Source organism: Oncorhynchus keta, chromosome 5 (genome assembly GCF_023373465.1).
Source record: "Oncorhynchus keta strain PuntledgeMale-10-30-2019 chromosome 5, Oket_V2, whole genome shotgun sequence".
Lineage (NCBI taxonomy): Eukaryota > Metazoa > Chordata > Actinopteri > Salmoniformes > Salmonidae > Oncorhynchus > Oncorhynchus keta.
In genome coordinates this window covers 30185914-30203864 of record NC_068425.1, presented here as the reverse complement: position 1 = coordinate 30203864, position 17951 = coordinate 30185914, and the positions used below count along the sequence as shown (strand labels likewise).

The 17951-nt window shown below is 51.7% G+C and overlaps 1 protein-coding gene and 2 long non-coding RNA genes across 33 annotated transcripts in view; 2 read left to right on the top strand and 1 right to left on the bottom strand.

The window, feature by feature from the left end:
• Positions 1-493, top strand: part of LOC127930343 (cAMP-dependent protein kinase type I-beta regulatory subunit-like) — a 49752-nt gene extending 49259 nt beyond the window's left edge. The window contains exon 4 of the mRNA XM_052520018.1: positions 398-493. Coding sequence (XP_052375978.1) covers positions 398-493 — 96 coding nt within the window. The remainder of the gene's footprint in view (positions 1-397) is intronic.
• A 1476-nt stretch (positions 494-1969) lies between these two features.
• LOC127930120 (uncharacterized) lies at positions 1970-6343 on the bottom strand. Of its 17 annotated transcripts, none has more exons than XR_008136829.1 (6): positions 6154-6343; positions 5687-5828; positions 5139-5351; positions 2394-2535; positions 2248-2318; positions 1970-2098 (listed from the first exon to the last, which is right to left on the bottom strand). It is a non-coding gene; the product is annotated as an uncharacterized LOC127930120 (long non-coding RNA). The 17 variants fall into 17 exon arrangements; XR_008136825.1 differs by lacking the exons at positions 1970-2098; positions 2248-2318; positions 2394-2535 and adding exons at positions 4219-4408; positions 4496-4637; positions 5899-5969; XR_008136834.1 differs by lacking the exons at positions 1970-2098; positions 2248-2318; positions 2394-2535 and adding exons at positions 4219-4408; positions 4496-4637; positions 5899-5969 and having other exon boundaries at positions 5758-5828.
• A 3406-nt stretch (positions 6344-9749) lies between these two features.
• On the top strand, positions 9750-16540 carry LOC127930121 (uncharacterized). Of its 15 annotated transcripts, XR_008136851.1 has the most exons (7): positions 9777-9909; positions 10744-10801; positions 10937-11004; positions 11715-12013; positions 12217-12284; positions 14308-14371; positions 16278-16540. It is a non-coding gene; the product is annotated as an uncharacterized LOC127930121 (long non-coding RNA). The 15 variants fall into 15 exon arrangements; XR_008136849.1 differs by lacking the exons at positions 12217-12284; positions 14308-14371 and having other exon boundaries at positions 11715-11809; positions 11878-12013; positions 16268-16540; XR_008136845.1 differs by lacking the exons at positions 10937-11004; positions 12217-12284; positions 14308-14371 and adding an exon at positions 10009-10076 and having other exon boundaries at positions 9750-9872; positions 10666-10801; positions 16268-16540.
• The last annotated feature ends 1411 nt before the right edge of the window (positions 16541-17951 follow it).

Below are 17951 nucleotides of genomic sequence, written 5' to 3'. Positions count from 1 at the left end.
CTCTCTCTCTCTCTCTCTCTTCTCCCCACGGTAACACATCTGCAGAGCTCAGAGCTCTAAGTTTTTCTCCCTAGAACGTCTTTCCTTAAATACAGAGGCAGTAGTCTTTGTAGTGGCTCTGAGGAAATGTGGCTGGCCCGCATCATTCCCCCAAACAGTCCTTTGGTTCAGACATGGACATGAAAATGCATGTTTTATGAATGAGCACATGGCCTCGTGACCTCACAGCGAAGGGCTGTGCACGCACACGCACACACACACACACAGGTACACACACACGTGATCTGAGTCAAACAGATGGGTTGCATTCCATTATGTACAGACAGTTGTGTTTATGAAGGTGCTGAAGTCTGGTTCCTGTTTGAGAGACCATGATGTTTGCTATGTTGTTCCTCAGGTGATTCCTAAAGACTACAAGACCATGACTGCTCTGGCCAAGGCCATCTCCAAGAACGTGCTGTTTGCTCACCTCGACGACAACGAAAGGAGGTAAGAACCACAAATCATAATCCAACTGACCCAAGATCAGTGTCTAGAGACGACTTCATCCTAGTTAAAACACATTAGTGACTGAGTGAGAGAGCGACATTGTGTGTGTGAGCTAATCATAAAGAGGCCTTTTGTTGTGGTTGAGCAGTTTTCCCATGTGGCCACAGTGGGCCAGTGTTGTCTGCAGTGCTGTTGGGTTGAAACAGGTCAGAAGTGGTGAGAAGAGGGGCAGGCAGACACTGGGCAGAGGGGCGAGGGGTACGGAGAGAGAGAGGGGGGCATGCCGGAGGGATTGACTGCCTGGTGCCGCCCTCTCCTGTGTGTGTGTACGCTGTTGTTGTCGATCGCCATGGCAACCAATCCCCCAAAAAGGCAGGCAGTGTGGATGTTTGACAGTAATCTAAAGTGTGTTGAAATTTTGGTGGGGTGCGGGGTTGGAATTGGGTTACTCGGAACGACACGATTCGCCACTGCTCTGAGAGAGGGTCTGAGAGAGATTCTGAGAGAGGGTCTGAGAGAGGGTCTGAGAGAGGGTCTGAGAGAGGGTCTGAGGCTGTGGGGTTTGACAAACACAAAACAGCAACAACAAATCAAATCAAACATTATTTGTCACATGCGCAGAATAAAACAAGTGTAGACTTTACCATGAAATGCTGACTTTACAAGCCCTTAATTAACCAACACTGCAGTTGAAGAAAGAGTTAAGAGTTTATTTACCTAATTAACTAAAGTAAAAAATAATAGTAACACAATAAAATAACAATAACGAGGCTATATATAGGGGGTACCAGTACCAAGTCATATGCATAGATAATAAACAGCGAGTAGCAGCAGTGTAAAAACAAATGGAGGGGGGGGGTCAATGTGTAAATAGTCCGGTGGCCATTTGATGAGCTGTTCAGCAGTCTTTTGGCTTGGAGATAGAAGCTGTTAAGGAGCCTTTTGGTCCTAGACTTGGCGCTCCGGTACCGCTTGTCAGAGAGAGAGAGAGATTCATTAATCCCTCCATCCCTCCCCTTCACCCCATCTCTTCTCTCTTCCTCTCTCTTTCCTTCTCCACCTCTTTCTCTATCCCTCTATCCCTCCCCTTCACCCCATCTCTTCTCTCTTTCCTTCTCTACCTCTTTCTCTATCCCTCTATCCCTCCCCTTCCTTCTTCTCTCTTTCCTTCTCTACCTCTTTCTCTATCCCTCCATCCCTCCCCTTCACCCCATCTCTTCTCTCTTTTCCTTCTCTATCTTTCTCTATCCTCCATCCCTCCCCTTCACCCCATCTCTTCTCTCTTCCCTCTCTTCTCCCTTTCCATCCTCTCTCTTCTCTCTTTCCTTCTCTACCTCTTTCTCTATCCCTCCATCCCTCTTCACCCCATCTCTTCTCTCTTCCTCTCTCTTTCCTTCTCTACCTCTTTCTCTATCCCTCCATCCCTCCCCTTCACCCCATCTCTTCTCTCTTCCTCCTTCCTTCTCTATCTTTCTCTATCCCTCCATCCCTCCCCTTCACCCCATCTCTTCTCTCTTCCTCTCTCTTTCCTTCTCTACCTCTTTCTCTATCCCTCCATCCCTCCCCTTCACCCCATCTCTTCTCTCTTCCTCTCTCTTTCCTTCTCTACCTCTTTCTCTATCCCTCCATCCCTCCCCTTCACCCCATCTCTCCCTCCCCTTCTCTCTCCTCTCTCTTTCCTTCTCTACCTCTTTCTCTATCCCTCCATCCCTCCCCTTCACCCCATCTCTTCTCTCTTCCTCTCTTTTCCTTCTCTACCTCTTTCTCTATCCCTCCATCCCTCCCCTTCACCCCATCTCTTCTCTCTTCCTCTCTCTTTCCTTCTCTACCTCTTTCTCTATCCCTCCATCCCTCCCCTTCACCCCATCTCTTCTCTCTTCCTCTCTCTTTCCTTCCCTCCATACCTCTTTCTCTATCCCTCCATCCCTCCCCTTCACCCCATCTCTTCTCTCTTCCTCTCTCTTTCCTTCTCTACCTCTTTCTCTATCCCTCCATCCCTCCCCTTCACCCCATCTCTTCTCTCTTCCTCTCTCTTTCCTTCTCTACCTCTTTCTTCCCTCCATCCCTCCCCCTTCCCCCATCTCTTCTCTTTCCTCTCTCTTTCCTTCTCTACCTCTTTCTCTATCCCTCCATCCCTCCCCTTCACCCCATCTTCTCTTCCTCTCTCTTTCCTTCTCTACCTCTTTCTCTATCCCTCCATCCCTCCCCTTCACCCCATCTCTTCTCTCTTTCCTTCTCTACCTCTTTCTCTATCCCTCCATCCCTCCCCTTCACCCCATCTCTTCTCTCTTCCTCCTTCTCTACCTCTTTCTCTATCCCTCCATCCCTCCCCTTCTCTCTTCTCTCTTCTCTTTCCTTCTCTACCTCTTTCTCTATCCCTCCATCCCTCCCCTTCACCCCATCTCTTCTCTCTTTCCTTCTCTTTCCTTCTCTCTTTCTCTATCCCTCCATCCCTCCCCTTCACCCCATCTCTTCTCTCTTCCTCTCTCTTTCCTTCTCTACCTCTTTCTCTATCCCTCCATCCCTCCCCTTCACCCCATCTCTTCTCTCTTCCTCTCTCTTTCCTTCCCTCCACCTCTTTCTCTATCCCTCCTTCCCTCCCCTTCACCCCATCTCTTCTCTCTTCTCTCTCTCTTTCCTTCTCCACCTCTTTCTCTATCCCTCCATCCCTCCCCTTCACCCCATCTCTTCTCTCTTCCTCTCTCTTTCCTTCTCTACCTCTTTCTCTATCCCTCCATCCCTCCCCTTCACCCCATCCTCTTTCTCTCTTTTCCTTCTCTACCTCTTTCTCTATCCCTCCATCCCTCCCTCCCCTTCACCCCATCCCTTCTCCCCTCTCTCTTCCTCTCTCTCTTTTCCTTCTCTACCTCTTTCTCTATCCCTCCATCCCTCCCCTTCACCCCATCTCTTCTCTCTTCCTCTCTTTTCCTTCTCCACCTCTTTCTCTATCCCTCCATCCCTCCCCTTCACCCCATCTCTTCTCTCTTCCTCTCTACCTTTTCCTTCCCTCCACCTCCCCTTCACCCCATCTCTTCTTCTTTCCTCTCTATCCCTCCCTCCATCCCTCCCCTTCACCCCATCTCTTCTCTCTTCCTCTCTCTTTCCTTCTCTACCTCTTTCTTATCCCTCCATCCCTCCCTTCACCCCATCTCTTCTCTCTTTCCTTCTCTACCTCTTTCTCTATCCCTCCATCCCTCCCCTTCACCCCATCTCTTCTCTCTTCTCTCTCTCTTTCCTTCTCTACCTCTTTCTCTATCCCTCCATCCCTCCCCTTCACCCCATCTCTTCTCTCTTCCTCTCTTCTTTCCTTCTCTACCTCTTTCTCTATCCCTCCATCCCTCCCCTTCACCCCATCTCTTCTCTCTTTCTCTCTTTCCTTCTCTACCTCTTTCTCTATCCCTCCATCCCTCCCCTTCACCCCATCTCTTCTCTCTTTCCTTCTCTCTACCTCTTTCTCTATCCCTCCATCCCTCCCCTTCACCCCATCTCTTCTCTCTTTCCTTCTCTTTCCTTCCTTCTTTCTCTATCCCTCCATCCCTCCCCTTCACCCCATCTCTTCTCTCTTTCTCTCTTTCCTTCTCTACCTCTTTCTCTATCCCTCCATCCCTCCCCTTCACCCCATCTCTTCTCTCTTCCTCTTTCCTTCTCTACCCTTTCTCTATCCCTCCATCCCTCCCCTTCACCCCATCTCTTCTCTCTTCCTCTTCCTTCTCTACCTCTTTCTCTATCCCTCCATCCCTCCCCTTCACCCCATCTCTTCTCTCTTCCTCTCTCTTTCCTTCTCTACCTCTTTCTCTATCCCTCCATCCCTCCCCTTCACCCCATCTCTTCTCTCTTTCCTTCTCTACCTCTTTCTCTATCCCTCCATCCCTCCCCTTCGCCCCATCTCTTCTCTCTTCCTCTCTCTTTCCTTCTCCACCTCTTTCTCTATCCCTCCATCCCTCCCCTTCACCCCCCTTCTCCTCTCTCCCATCTCTTCTCTCTTCCTCTCTTCTTCCTTCTCTACCTCTTTCTCTATCCCTCCATCCCTCCCCTTCACCCCATCTCTTCTCTCTTCCTCTCTCTTTCCTTCTCCACCTCTTTCTCTATCCCTCCATCCCTCCCCTTCACCCCATCTCTTCTCTCTTCCTCTCTCTTTCCTTCTCCACCTCTTTCTCTATCCCTCCATCCCTCCCCTTCTCTACCTCCCCATCTCTTCTCTCTTCCTCTTCTCTTTCCTTCTCTACCTCTTTCTCTATCCCTCCATCCCTCCCCTTCGCCCCATCTCTTCTCTCTTCCTTCTCTCTTTCTCTTCCCTCCATCCCTCCCCTTCACCTCTTTCTCTATCCCTTTCTTCTCTACCTCTTTCATCCCTCCATCCCTCCCCTTCGCCCCATCTCTTCTCTCTTCCTCTCTCTTTCCTTCTCTACCTCTTTCTCTATCCCTCCATCCCTCCCCTTCGCCCCATCTCTTCTCTCTCCCTCTCTCTTTCTTTCCTCCATCCCTCTACCTCTTTCTCTCTTCCTCCCTTTCTCTATCCCTCCATCCCTCCCCTTCACCCCATCTCTTCTCTCTTCCTCTCTCTTTCCTTCTCTACCTCTTTCTCTATCCCTCCATCCCTCCCCTTCATCTCTTCTCTCTTCTCCATCCCTCTCTCTTTCCTTCTCTACCTCTTTCTCTATCCCTCCATCCCTCCCCTTCACCCCATCTCTTCTCTCTTCCTCTCTCTTTCCTTCTCTACCTCTTTCTCTATCCCTCCATCCCTCCCCTTCACCCCATCTCTTCTCTCTTCCTCTCTCTTTCCTTCTCTACCTCTTTCTCTATCCCTCCATCCCTCCCCTTCACCCCATCTCTTCTCTCTTCCTCTCTCTTTCCTTCTCTACCTCTTTCCCTCCATCCCTCCCTTCTCCCATCCCTCCCTCCATCCCATCCTTCTCCCCATCTCTTCTCTCTTCCTTCTCTACCTCTTTCTCTATCCCTCCATCCCTCCCCTTCACCCCATCTCTTCTCTCTTCCTCTCTCTTTCCTTCTCTACCTCTTTCTCTATCCCTCCATCCCTCCCCTTCACCCCATCTCTTCTCTTTCTTCCTTCTCTACCTCTTTCTCTATCCCTCCATCCCTCCCCTTCACCCCATCCTCTTTCTTCTCCACCTCTTTCATCCCTCCATCCCTCCCCTTCCCCCATCTCTTCTCTCTTCCTCTCTCTTTCCTTCTCTACCTCTTTCTCTATCCCTCCATCCCTCCCCTTCACCCCATCTCTTCTCTCTTCCTCTCTCTTTCCTTCTCTACCTCTTTCTCTATCCCTCCATCCCTCCCCTTCACCCCATCTCTTCTCTCTTCCTCTCTCTTTCCTTCTCTACCTCTTTCTCTATCCCTCCATCCCTCCCCTTCACCCCATCTCTTCTCTCTTCCTCTTCTTTCCTTCTCTACCTCTTTCTCTATCCCTCCATCCCTCCCCTTCACCCCATCTCTTCTCTCTTCCTCTCTCTTTCCTTCTCTACCTCTTTCTCTATCCCTCCATCCCTCCCCTTCACCCCATCTCTTCTCTCTTCCTTCTCTCTTTCTCTATCCCTCCATCCCTCCCCTTCACCCCATCTCTTCTCTCTTCCTCTCTCTTTCCTTCCCCTCTTTCTCTATCCCTCCATCCTCCCCTTCACCCCATCTCTTCTCTCTTTCCTTCTCTACCTCTTTCTCTATCCCTCCATCCCTCCCCTTCACCCCATCTCTTCTCTCTTCCTCTCTCTTTCCTTCTCTACCTCTTTCTCTATCCCTCCATCCCTCCCCTTCACCCCATCTCTTCTCTCTTCCTCTCTCTTTCCTTCTCTACCTCTTTCTCTATCCCTCCATCCCTCCCCTTCACCCCATCTCTTCTCTCTTCCTCTCTTCCTTCTCTACCTCTTTCTCTATCCCTCCATCCCTCCCCTTCACCCCATCTCTTCTCCTTTCCTTCTCTATCTTTCTTCCCTCCATCCCTCCCCTTCACCCCATCTCTTCTCTTTCCTTCTCTTTCCTTCTCTACTCTTTCTCTATCCCTCCATCCCTCCCCTTCGCCCCATCTCTTCTCTCTTCCTCTCTCTTTCCTTCTCTACCTCTTTCTCTATCCCTCCATCCTCCCCTTCACCCCATCTCTTCTCTCTTCCTCTCTCTTTCCTTCTCTACCTCTTTCTCTATCCCTCCATCCCTCCCCTTCACCCCATCTCTTCTCTCTTCTCTTTCCTTCTCTACCTCTTTCTCTATCCCTCCATCCCTCCCCTTCCTTCCCCCATCTCTTCTCTCTTCCTCTCTCTTTCCTTCTCTACCTCTTTCTCTATCCCTCCATCCCTCCCCTTCACCCCATCTCTTCTCTCTTTCTTCTCTCTCTTCTTTCCCTCCATCCCTCCCCTCACCCCTCCTTCTCTCTTTCCTATCTTTCTCTATCCCTCCATCCCTCCCCTTCACCCCATCTCTTCTCTCTTCCTCTCTCTTTCCTTCTCTACCTCTTTCTCTATCCCTCCATCCCTCCCCTTCACCCCATCTCTTCTCTCTTCCTCTCTCTTTCCTTCTCTACCTCTTTCTCTATCCCTCCATCCCTCCCCTTCACCCCATCTCTTCTCTCTTTCTCTCTCTTTCCTTCTCCACCTCTTTCTCTATCCCTCCATCCCTCCCCTTCCCCCATCTCTTCCCTCTCTTCCTCTCTCTTTCCTTCTCTACCTCTTTCTCTATCCCTCCATCCCTCCCCTTCACCCCATCTCTTCTCTCTTCCTCTCTCTTTTCCTTCTCTACCTCTTTCTCTATCCCTCCATCCCTCCCCTTCCTTCTCCATCCCTCTCCCTCCCCTTCACCCCATCTCTTCTCTTCTCTCTTTCCTTCTCTACCTCTTTCTCTATCCCTCCATCCCTCCCCTTCACCCCATCTCTTCTCTCTTCCTCTCTTTCCCCTTCTCCCTTCACCTCTTTCTCTCTCCCTCCATCCCTCCATCCCTCCCCTTCGCCCCATCTCTTCTCTCTTCCTCTCTCTTTCCTTCTCTACCTCTTTCTCTATCCCTCCATCCCTCCCCTTCGCCCCATCTCTTCTCTCTTCCCCTCTCTCTTTCCTTCTCTACCTCTTTCTCTATCCCTCCATCCCTCCCCTTCACCCCATCTCTTCTCTCTTCCTCTCTCTTTCCTTCTCTACCTCTTTCTCTATCCCTCCATCCCTCCCCTTCACCCCATCTCTTCTCTCTTCCTCTCTCTCTTCTACCTCTTTCTCTATCCCTCCATCCCTCCCCTTCACCTCCTCCTCCTCATCCTTCTCTACCTCCCCCCTCCCCCACACATCTCCCTCTCTTCTTTCCTTCTCCACCTCTTTCTCTATCCCTCCACCCTCCTCCATCCCACCCCACCCCTACTATTCACTCTCTTCCCTCCCTATCTCTCCACCCCTCCTCCATCCCACCCCACCCCTACTATTCACTCTCTTCCCTCCCTATCCCTCCAGCCCTCCTCCATCCCTTCCTTCCTTCCTAATCTCCAGGCCAGTACTGTGGGAAACATCTCAGGTGGCTCCCTCCCTCCCTCCCTTCCACTCTCCCTCTTTGCTCTGGACAGCAGCCTGAATACTGGTTCATTGCCGGGAGAATCCATTAGCTCCGTATCCCAGGCTGCATCCACAGAACAGCAGGAAAAGACTCTCCCTTCATCCCTCCATTCTCGCCTCCCGCCGGTCCCAGGGAGAAAACACAAAACACACCTTTTTCCATTCTTTCGTCAGCTGGTAATTTACTGCACTCCCCACTTCTTGGCACAGGGCTTCAGTCTGATTACACGTCAGTGTTGTTGCAACCAGCCGACAGTTTGCCCAGCAGTGGCAGGCAGAGAAGAAACATGTGATATCATAGAATCACACAGGCAGAAGTCCACTGTAGTAGAGACCTTGGTTCAAGTAGTACTTGTTTCCTTGAAAATAATCTGAGCATTTGATTATGTCTTCCTGGAGTGACAGATGGGAGAGGTTTGCACTTTTGGGTCTACACCATTAGTTCAGTTGTGTCAGGCAAGCTCAGAAAAGCGCAGTGAAGTATTTTAAATAAAGCAAATACTATTTGAACCCAAGCCTGATGTAGTCACTTAAATCTAGTGCTTGGGTGGCTGATACGGAGTCTTAGGTTTACATTGGCACCGGACCATAAACTTGTCTTGTTTTAATTTATACAAGACCTGTTGGCATGACCAGACCATACATGACCACACAGCCCCAGAGGAGACCGTATATGATTCTGAATTTATATGACTGGCTGTCGTGTTCGTGTAGCGGCTACAGAGATGGGCCGTCAGCGACAGACAGACAGACAGGCCGACAGGCAGAACAGCATGGTGTCTGATTAGCTCATGTCTGAGTGATGGGGTGTAACGATGATGACAGGTCAGGATTATGTGTGATCAGCCGGACGGCGGAAGCTGTGACTTGGCGTTAGTTTATCTCTGACAGGGCCGTGCTGAGTCCAACTCCCTCAGCCTTCAGCTGATGCGCTCAGTCACATTGAAGTTCCATTACCATAGTTTTGTGGTTGACACGTGACAAACTTTCACAATTTGTTCCTCTTGAATCCAGTCATACCACTTGTACAAAACACTGTTGTTCAAAACCAATAGGCCTAAAGTACAATTTGTATACGCTTTCTAAATGAGCCAGAGATGTCTGGGGCTGACGTAGATGGGCAGATGGTCTGTGATGGTTTGTGATGGTCAATGCTGGCGTGCCCTCTCTGGAGTGTCTGTCCATGTCTGGTGTTGCCGAGCTGAGAGGCTGTTGTCAATGACAGATGGGCCCTGATTGGCTAGAGTTGTTGGTTCCAAGGCTGTTGCTATGGCAAGGCTGTTCCAACATCTCAGACACTCTGGACCCACTCCAAAATACATACCTCCCCAACAGATCCACAGATAACACAATCTCAACTGCACTCCACACTGCCCTCACCCACATAGACAAATTGAATACCTACAGTGCCTTGCGAAAGTATTCGGCCCCCTTGAACTTTGCGACCTTTTGCCACATTTCAGGCTTCAAACATAAAGATATAAAACTGTATTTTTTTGTGAAGAATCAACAACAAGTGGGACACAATCATGAAGTGGAACAACATTTATTGGATATTTTAAACTTTTTTAACAAATCAAAAACTGAAAAATTGGGCGTGCAAAATTATTCAAAACAGCACATCCGCCATTAACACAGGGGCCCTCAGGGGTGCGTGCTTAGTCCCACGACTGCATGGGTGAATACCATCATCAAGTTTGCTGACGACGTGAAGGTGGTAGGAGGGATCACTGACGAGGAAGAGGCCAGAGGGAGACATGACAGTGTGCTGACGACGTGAAGGTGATAGGAGGGATCACTGACGAGGAAGAGGTCAGAGGGAGACATGACAGTGTGCTGACGACGTGAAGGTGGTAGGAGGGATCACTGACGAGGAAGAGGTCAGAGGTAGACATGACAGTGTGCTGACGACGTGAAGGTGATAGGAGGGATCACTGATGAGGAAGAGGTCAGAGGGAGACATGACAGTGTGCTGACGACGTGAAGGTGATAGGAGGGATCACTGACGAGGAAGAGGTCAGAGGGAGACATGACAGTGTGCTGACGACGTGAAGGTGATAGGAGGGATCACTGAGAGGAAGAGGTCAGAGGGAGACATGACAGTGTGCTGACGACGTGAAGGTGGTAGGAGGGATCACTGACGAGGAAGAGGTCAGAGGGAGACATGACAGTGTGCTGACGAGTGAAGGTGATAGGAGGGATCACTGACGAGGAAGAGGTCAGAGGGAGACATGGCAGTGTGCTGACGTGAAGGTGATAGGAGGGATCACTGACGAGGAAGAGGTCAGAGGGAGACATGACAGTGTGCTGACGACGTGAAGGTGATAGGAGGGATCACTGAGAGGAAGAGGTCAGAGGGAGGGCAGTGTGCACTGACACTGAGGGAAGAGGTCAGAGGAGACATGACAGTGTGCTGACGACGTGAAGGTGATAGGAGGGATCACTGATGAGGAAGAGGTCAGAGGGAGACATGACAGTGTGCTGACGACGTGAAGGTGATAGGAGGGATCACTGGCGAGGAAGAGGCCAGAGGGATCACTGACGAGGAAGAGGTCAGAGGGAGACATGGCAGTGTGCTGGAAGAGGAGGGATCACTGAGGAAGAGGTCAGAGGGAGACATGACAGTGTGCTGACGACGTGAAGGTGATAGGAGGGATCACTGATGAGGAAGAGGTCAGAGGGAGACATGGCAGTGTGCTGACGACGTGAAGGTGATAGGAGGGATCACTGATGAGGAAGAGGCCAGAGGGAGACATGGCAGTGTGCTGACGACGTGAAGGTGATAGGAGGGATCACTGACGAGGAAGAGGTCAGAGGGAGACATGACAGTGTGCTGACGACGTGAAGGTGATAGGAGGGATCACTGATAGGAAGAGGTCAGAGGGAGACATGACAGTGTGCTGACGACGTGAAGGTGATAGGAGGGATCACTGATGAGGAAGAGGTCAGAGGGAGACATGACAGTGTGCTGACGACGTGAAGGTGGTAGGAGGGATCACTGATGAGGAAGAGGTCAGAGGGAGACATGACAGTGTGCTGACGACGTGAAGGTGGTAGGAGGGATCACTGATGAGGAAGAGGTCAGAGGGATCACTGACGAGGAAGAGGCCAGAGGGGATCACTGATGAGGAAGAGGTCAGAGGGAGACATGACAGTGTGCTGACGACGTGAAGGTGATAGGAGGGATCACTGATGAGGAAGAGGTCAGAGGAGAGACGACGTGAAGGTGATAGGAGGGGGATCACTGACGAGGAAGAGGTCAGAGGGAGACATGACAGTGTGCTGACGACGTGAAGGTGATAGGAGGGATCACTGATGAGGAAGAGGTCAGAGGGAGACATGACAGTGTGCTGACGACGTGAAGGTGATAGGAGGGATCACTGATGAGGAAGAGGTCAGAGGTAGACATGGCAGTGTGCTGACGGCGTGAAGGTGATAGGAGGGATCACTGATGAGGAAGAGGTCAGAGGGAGACATGACAGTGTGCTGACGACGTGAAGGTGGTAGGAGGGATCACTGACGAGGAAGAGGTCAGAGGGAGACATGGCAGTGTGCTGACGACGTGAAGGTGATAGGAGGGATCACTGATGAGGAAGAGGTCAGAGGAGACATGACAGTGTGCTGACGACGTGAAGGTGATAGGAGGGATCACTGGTCAGAGGGAGACATGACAGTGTGCTGACGACGTGAAGGTGATAGGAGGGATCACTGATGAGGAAGAGGTCAGAGGGATCACTGACGAGGAAGAGGTCAGAGGGAGACATGACAGTGTGCTGACGACGTGAAGGTGATAGGAGGGATCACTGATGAGGAAGAGGTCAGAGGGAGACATGGCAGTGTGCTGACGACGTGAAGGTGATAGGAGGGATCACTGACGAGGAAGAGGTCAGAGGGAGACATGACAGTGTGCTGACGACGTGAAGGTGATAGGAGGGATCACTGACGAGGAAGAGGTCAGAGGGAGACATGACAGTGTGCTGACGACGTGAAGGTGGTAGGAGGGATCACTGATGAGGAAGAGGTCAGAGGGAGACATGACAGTGTGCTGACGACGTGAAGGTGATAGGAGGGATCACTGATGAGGAAGAGGCCAGAGGAGACATGACAGTGTGCTGACGACGTGAAGGTGATAGGAGGCATCACTGACGAGGAAGAGGCCAGAGGGAGACATGACAGTGTGCTGACGACGTGAAGGTGATAGGAGGGATCACTGACGAGGAAGAGGTCAGAGGGAGACATGGCAGTGTGCTGACGACGTGAAGGTGGTAGGAGGGATCACTGGCGAGGAAGAGGCCAGAGGGAGACATGACAGTGTGCTGACGACGTGAAGGTGATAGGAGGGATCACTGATGAGGAAGAGGTCAGAGGGAGACATGGCAGTGTGCTGACGAAGTGAAGGTGATAGGAGGGATCACTGATGAGGAAGGTCAGAGGGAGACATGACAGTGTGCTGACGACGTGAAGGTGATAGGAGGGATCACTGATGAGGAAGAGGTCAGAGGAGACATGACAGTGTGCTGACGACGTGAAGGTGATAGGAGGGATCACTGATGAGGAAGAGGCCAGAGGGATCACTGACGAGGAAGAGGTCAGAGGAGACATGACAGTGTGCTGACGACGTGAAGGTGGTAGGAGGGATCACTGATGAGGAAGAGGCCAGAGGATCACTGATGAGGAAGAGGTCAGAGGGAGACATGACAGTGTGCTGACGATGAAGGTGATAGGAGGGATCACTGATGAGGAAGAGGCCAGAGGATCACTGACGAGGAAGAGGTCAGAGGAGACATGACAGTGTGCTGACGACGTGAAGGTGATAGGAGGGATCACTGATGAGGAAGAGGCCAGAGGGATCACTGATGAGGAAGAGGTCAGAGGGAGACATGACAGTGTGCTGACGACGTGAAGGTGGTAGGAGGGATCACTGATGAGGAAGAGGTCAGAGGGAGACATGACAGTGTGCTGACGACGTGAAGGTGATAGGAGGGATCACTGATGAGGAAGAGGCCAGAGGGATCACTGATGAGGAAGAGGTCAGAGGGAGACATGACAGTGTGCTGACGACGTGAAGGTGATAGGAGGGATCACTGATGAGGAAGAGGTCAGAGGGAGACATGACAGTGTGCTGACGAATGAAGGTGATAGGAGGGATCACTGATGAGGAAGAGGTCAGAGGATCACTGGAGGAAGAGGTCAGAGGATTGTGCTGACGACGTGAAGGTGGTAGGAGGGATCACTGATGAGGAAGAGGTCAGAGGAGACATGGCAGTGTGCTGACGGCGTGAAGGTGATAGGAGGGATCACTGGTGACAGTGTGCTGACGAGCGTGAAGGTGATAGGAGGGATCACTGACGAGGAAGAGGCCAGAGGGAGACATGACAGTGTGCTGACGACGTGAAGGTGGTAGGAGGGATCACTGATGAGGAAGAGGCCAGAGGGAGACATGACAGTGTGCTGACGACGTGAAGGTGATAGGAGGGATCACTGATGAGGAAGAGGTCAGAGGATCACTGATGAGGAAGAGGTCAGAGGGAGACATGACAGTGTGCTGACGACGTGAAGGTGATAGGAGGGATCACTGATGAGGAAGAGGTCAGAGGGATCACTGATGAGGAAGAGGTCAGAGGGAGACATGACAGTGTGCTGACGACGTGAAGGTGATAGGAGGGATCACTGATGAGGAAGAGGTCAGAGGATCACTGATGAGGAAGAGGTCAGAGGAGACATGACAGTGTGCTGACGACGTGAAGGTGATAGGAGGGATCACTGATGAGGAAGAGGTCAGAGGGATCACTGATGAGGAAGAGGTCAGTGACAGTGTGCTGACGACGTGAAGGTGGTAGGAGGGATCACTGACTGGAAGAGGCCAGAGGGAGACATGACAGTGTGCTGACGACGTGAAGGTGATAGGAGGGATCACTGATGAGGAAGAGGTCAGAGGGAGACATGGCAGTGTGCTGACGACGTGAAGGTGGTAGGAGGGATCACTGTTAGGAAGAGGTCAGAGGGACCTGACGACGTGAAGGTGGTAGGAGGGATCACTGACAAGGAAGAGGCCAGAGGGAGACATGACAGTGTGCTGACACGTGAAGGTGGTAGGAGGGATCACTGATGAGGAAGAGGTCAGAGGGAGACATGACAGTGTGCTGACGACGTGAAGGTGATAGGAGGGATCACTGACGAGGAAGAGGCCAGAGGGAGACATGACTGTGCTGATGAAGGTGATAGGAGGGATCACTGACGAGGAAGAGGTCAGAGGAGACATGGCAGTGTGCTGACGACGTGAAGGTGGTAGGAGGGATCACTGACGAGGAAGAGGTCAGAGGGATCACTGACGAGGAAGAGGTCAGAGGTAGACATGGCAGTGTGCTGACGGCGTGAAGGTGGTAGGAGGGATCACTGATGAGGAAGAGGTCAGAGGAGACATGGCAGTGTGCTGACGACGTGAAGGTGATAGGAGGGATCACTGTTAAGAGGTTAGGATCACTGACTGGAAGAGGCCAGAGGGAGACATGACAGTGTGCTGACGACGTGAAGGTGGTAGGAGGGATCACTGATGAGGAAGAGGCCAGAGGATCACTGAGAGGAAGAGGTCAGAGGGAGACATGACAGTGTGCTGATGACGTGAAGGTGATAGGAGGGATCACTGATGAGGAAGAGGTCAGAGGATCACTGATGAGGAAGAGGTCAGAGGGAGACATGACAGTGTGCTGACGACGTGAAGGTGGTAGGAGGGATCACTGATGAGGAAGAGGCCAGAGGGATCACTGACGAGGAAGAGGTCAGAGGGAGACATGACAGTGTGCTGACGACGTGAAGGTGATAGGAGGGATCACTGATGAGGAAGAGGTCAGAGGGATCACTGATGAGGAAGAGGTCAGAGGGAGACATGACAGTGTGCTGACGACGTGAAGGTGATAGGAGGGATCACTGATGAGGAAGAGGTCAGAGGGATCACTGATGAGGAAGAGGTCAGAGGGAGACATGGCAGTGTGCTGACGACGTGAAGGTGGTAGTTGGATCACTGATGAGGTCAGAGGGAGACATGGCAGTGTGCTGACGACGTGAAGGTGATAGGAGGGATCACTGATGAGGAAGAGGCCAGAGGGAGACATGACAGTGTGCTGACGACGTGAAGGTGATAGGAGGGATCACTGATGAGGAAGAGGTCAGAGGGAGACATGACAGTGTGCTGACGACGTGAAGGTGATAGGAGGGATCACTGATGAGGAAGAGGCCAGAGGGATCACTGACGAGGAAGAGGTCAGAGGGAGACATGACAGTGTGCTGACGACGTGAAGGTGGTAGGAGGGATCACTGATGAGGAAGAGGCCAGAGGGATCACTGATGAGGAAGAGGTCAGAGGGAGACATGACAGTGTGCTGACGACGTGAAGGTGATAGGAGGGATCACTGATGAGGAAGAGGCCAGAGGGATCACTGACGAGGAAGAGGTCAGAGGGAGACATGACAGTGTGCTGACGACGTGAAGGTGATAGGAGGGATCACTGATGAGGAAGAGGCCAGAGGGATCACTGATGAGGAAGAGGTCAGAGGGAGACATGACAGTGTGCTGACGACGTGAAGGTGGTAGGAGGGATCACTGATGAGGAAGAGGTCAGAGGGAGACATGACAGTGTGCTGACGGTGAAGGTGGTAGGAGGGATCACTGATGAGGAAGAGGTCAGAGGGAGACATGACAGTGTGCTGACGATGAAGGTGGTAGGAGGGATCACTGATGAGGAAGAGGTCAGAGGTAGACATGACAGTGTGCTGACGACGTGAAGGTGATAGGAGGGATCACTGATGAGGAAGAGGTCAGAGGGATCACTGATGAGGAAGAGGTCAGAGGGAGACATGGCAGTGTGCTGACGACGTGAAGGTGGTAGGAGGGATCACTGATGAGGAAGAGGTCAGAGGGATCACTGACGAGGAAGAGGCCAGAGGGAGACATGGCAGTGTGCTGACGACGTGAAGGTGGTAGGAGGGATCACTGATGAGGAAGAGGTCAGAGGGAGACATGACAGTGTGCTGACGACGTGAAGGTGATAGGAGGGATCACTGATGAGGAAGAGGTCAGAGGGAGACATGACAGTGTGCTGACGACGTGAAGGTGATAGGAGGGATCACTGATGAGGAAGAGGTCAGAGGGAGACATGACAGTGTGCTGACGACGTGAAGGTGATAGGAGGGATCACTGATGAGGAAGAGGTCAGAGGGAGACATGACAGTGTGCTGACGACGTGAAGGTGATAGGAGGGATCACTGACGAGGAAGAGGTCAGAGGGAGACATGACAGTGTGCTGACGACGTGAAGGTGATAGGAGGGATCACTGACGAGGAAGAGGTCAGAGGGAGACATGACAGTGTGCTGACGACGTGAAGGTGATAGGAGGGATCACTGACGAGGAAGAGGTCAGAGGGAGACATGGCAGTGTGCTGACGACGTGAAGGTGGTAGGAGGGATCACTGATGAGGAAGAGGTCAGAGGGATCACTGACGAGGAAGAGGCCAGAGGGAGACATGGCAGTGTGCTGACGACGTGAAGGTGATAGGAGGGATCACTGATGAGGAAGAGGTCAGAGGGAGACATGGCAGTGTGCTGACGACGTGAAGGTGGTAGGGGGATCACTGACGAGGAAGAGGTCAGAGGGAGACATGGCAGTGTGCTGACTGTGAAGGTGATAGGAGGGATCACTGATGAGGAAGAGGTCAGAGGGAGACATGGCAGTGTGCTGACAGGACAACAACCTCTCCTCAACATCAGCAAGACAAAGGATCTGATCGTGGACAACAGGAAACAGAGGGGTTACCACGCCCCGTCCGTATCGATGGGGCTGTAGTGGAGCCGAGAGCATCAAATTCCTCGGTGTCCACATCACTAAGGAATTAACAGGTCCACACACACTCTACCCACATGCTCACACATACTGGACTCTACCCACACGCTCACACACACTGGACTCTACCCACACGGGACTCTACCCACATGCTCACACATACTGGACTCTACCCACACGCTCACACACACTGGACTCTACCCACACGCTCACACACACTGGACTCTACCCACACGCTGTGGACTGTACCCACACGCTCACACACTGGACTCTACCCACACGCTCACACACACTGGACTCTACCCACACGCTCACACACACTGGACTCTACCCATTACCTGGTACACACACTGGACTCTACCCACATGCTCACACATACTGGACTCTACCCACACGCTCACATACACTGGACTCTACCCACACGCTCACACACACTGGACTCTACCCACATGCTCACACATACTGGACTCTACCCACATCATGTGGACTCTACCCACATGCTCACACACACTGGACTCTACCCACATGCTCACACATACTGGACTCTACCCACACGCTCACACATACTGGACTCTACCCACATGCTCACACATACTGGACTCTACCCACATGCTCACATATAGTCACATACTGTTATTACCTGGTCTACCCACATGCTCACACATACTGGACTCTACCCACATGCTCATGGACTCTACCCACACACTCACACATACTGGACTCTACCCATATGCTCATACTAGTCATGTTATTCACACCTGGACTACCCACATGCTCACACATACTGGACTCATGCTCACACATACTGGACTCTACCCACATGCTCACACATACTGGACTCTACCCACATGCTCACACATACTGGACTCTACCCACATGCTCACACATACTGGACTCTACCCACACACTCACACATACTGGATAGTCATGGACTCTATTACCTGGACTACTCCCACATGCTCACACATACTAGACTCTACCCACACGCTCACACATACTGGACTCTACCCACATGCTCACACATACTGGACTCTACCCACATGCTCACACACACTGTCTATACGTCATGGACTCTACCCACATGCTCACCTGG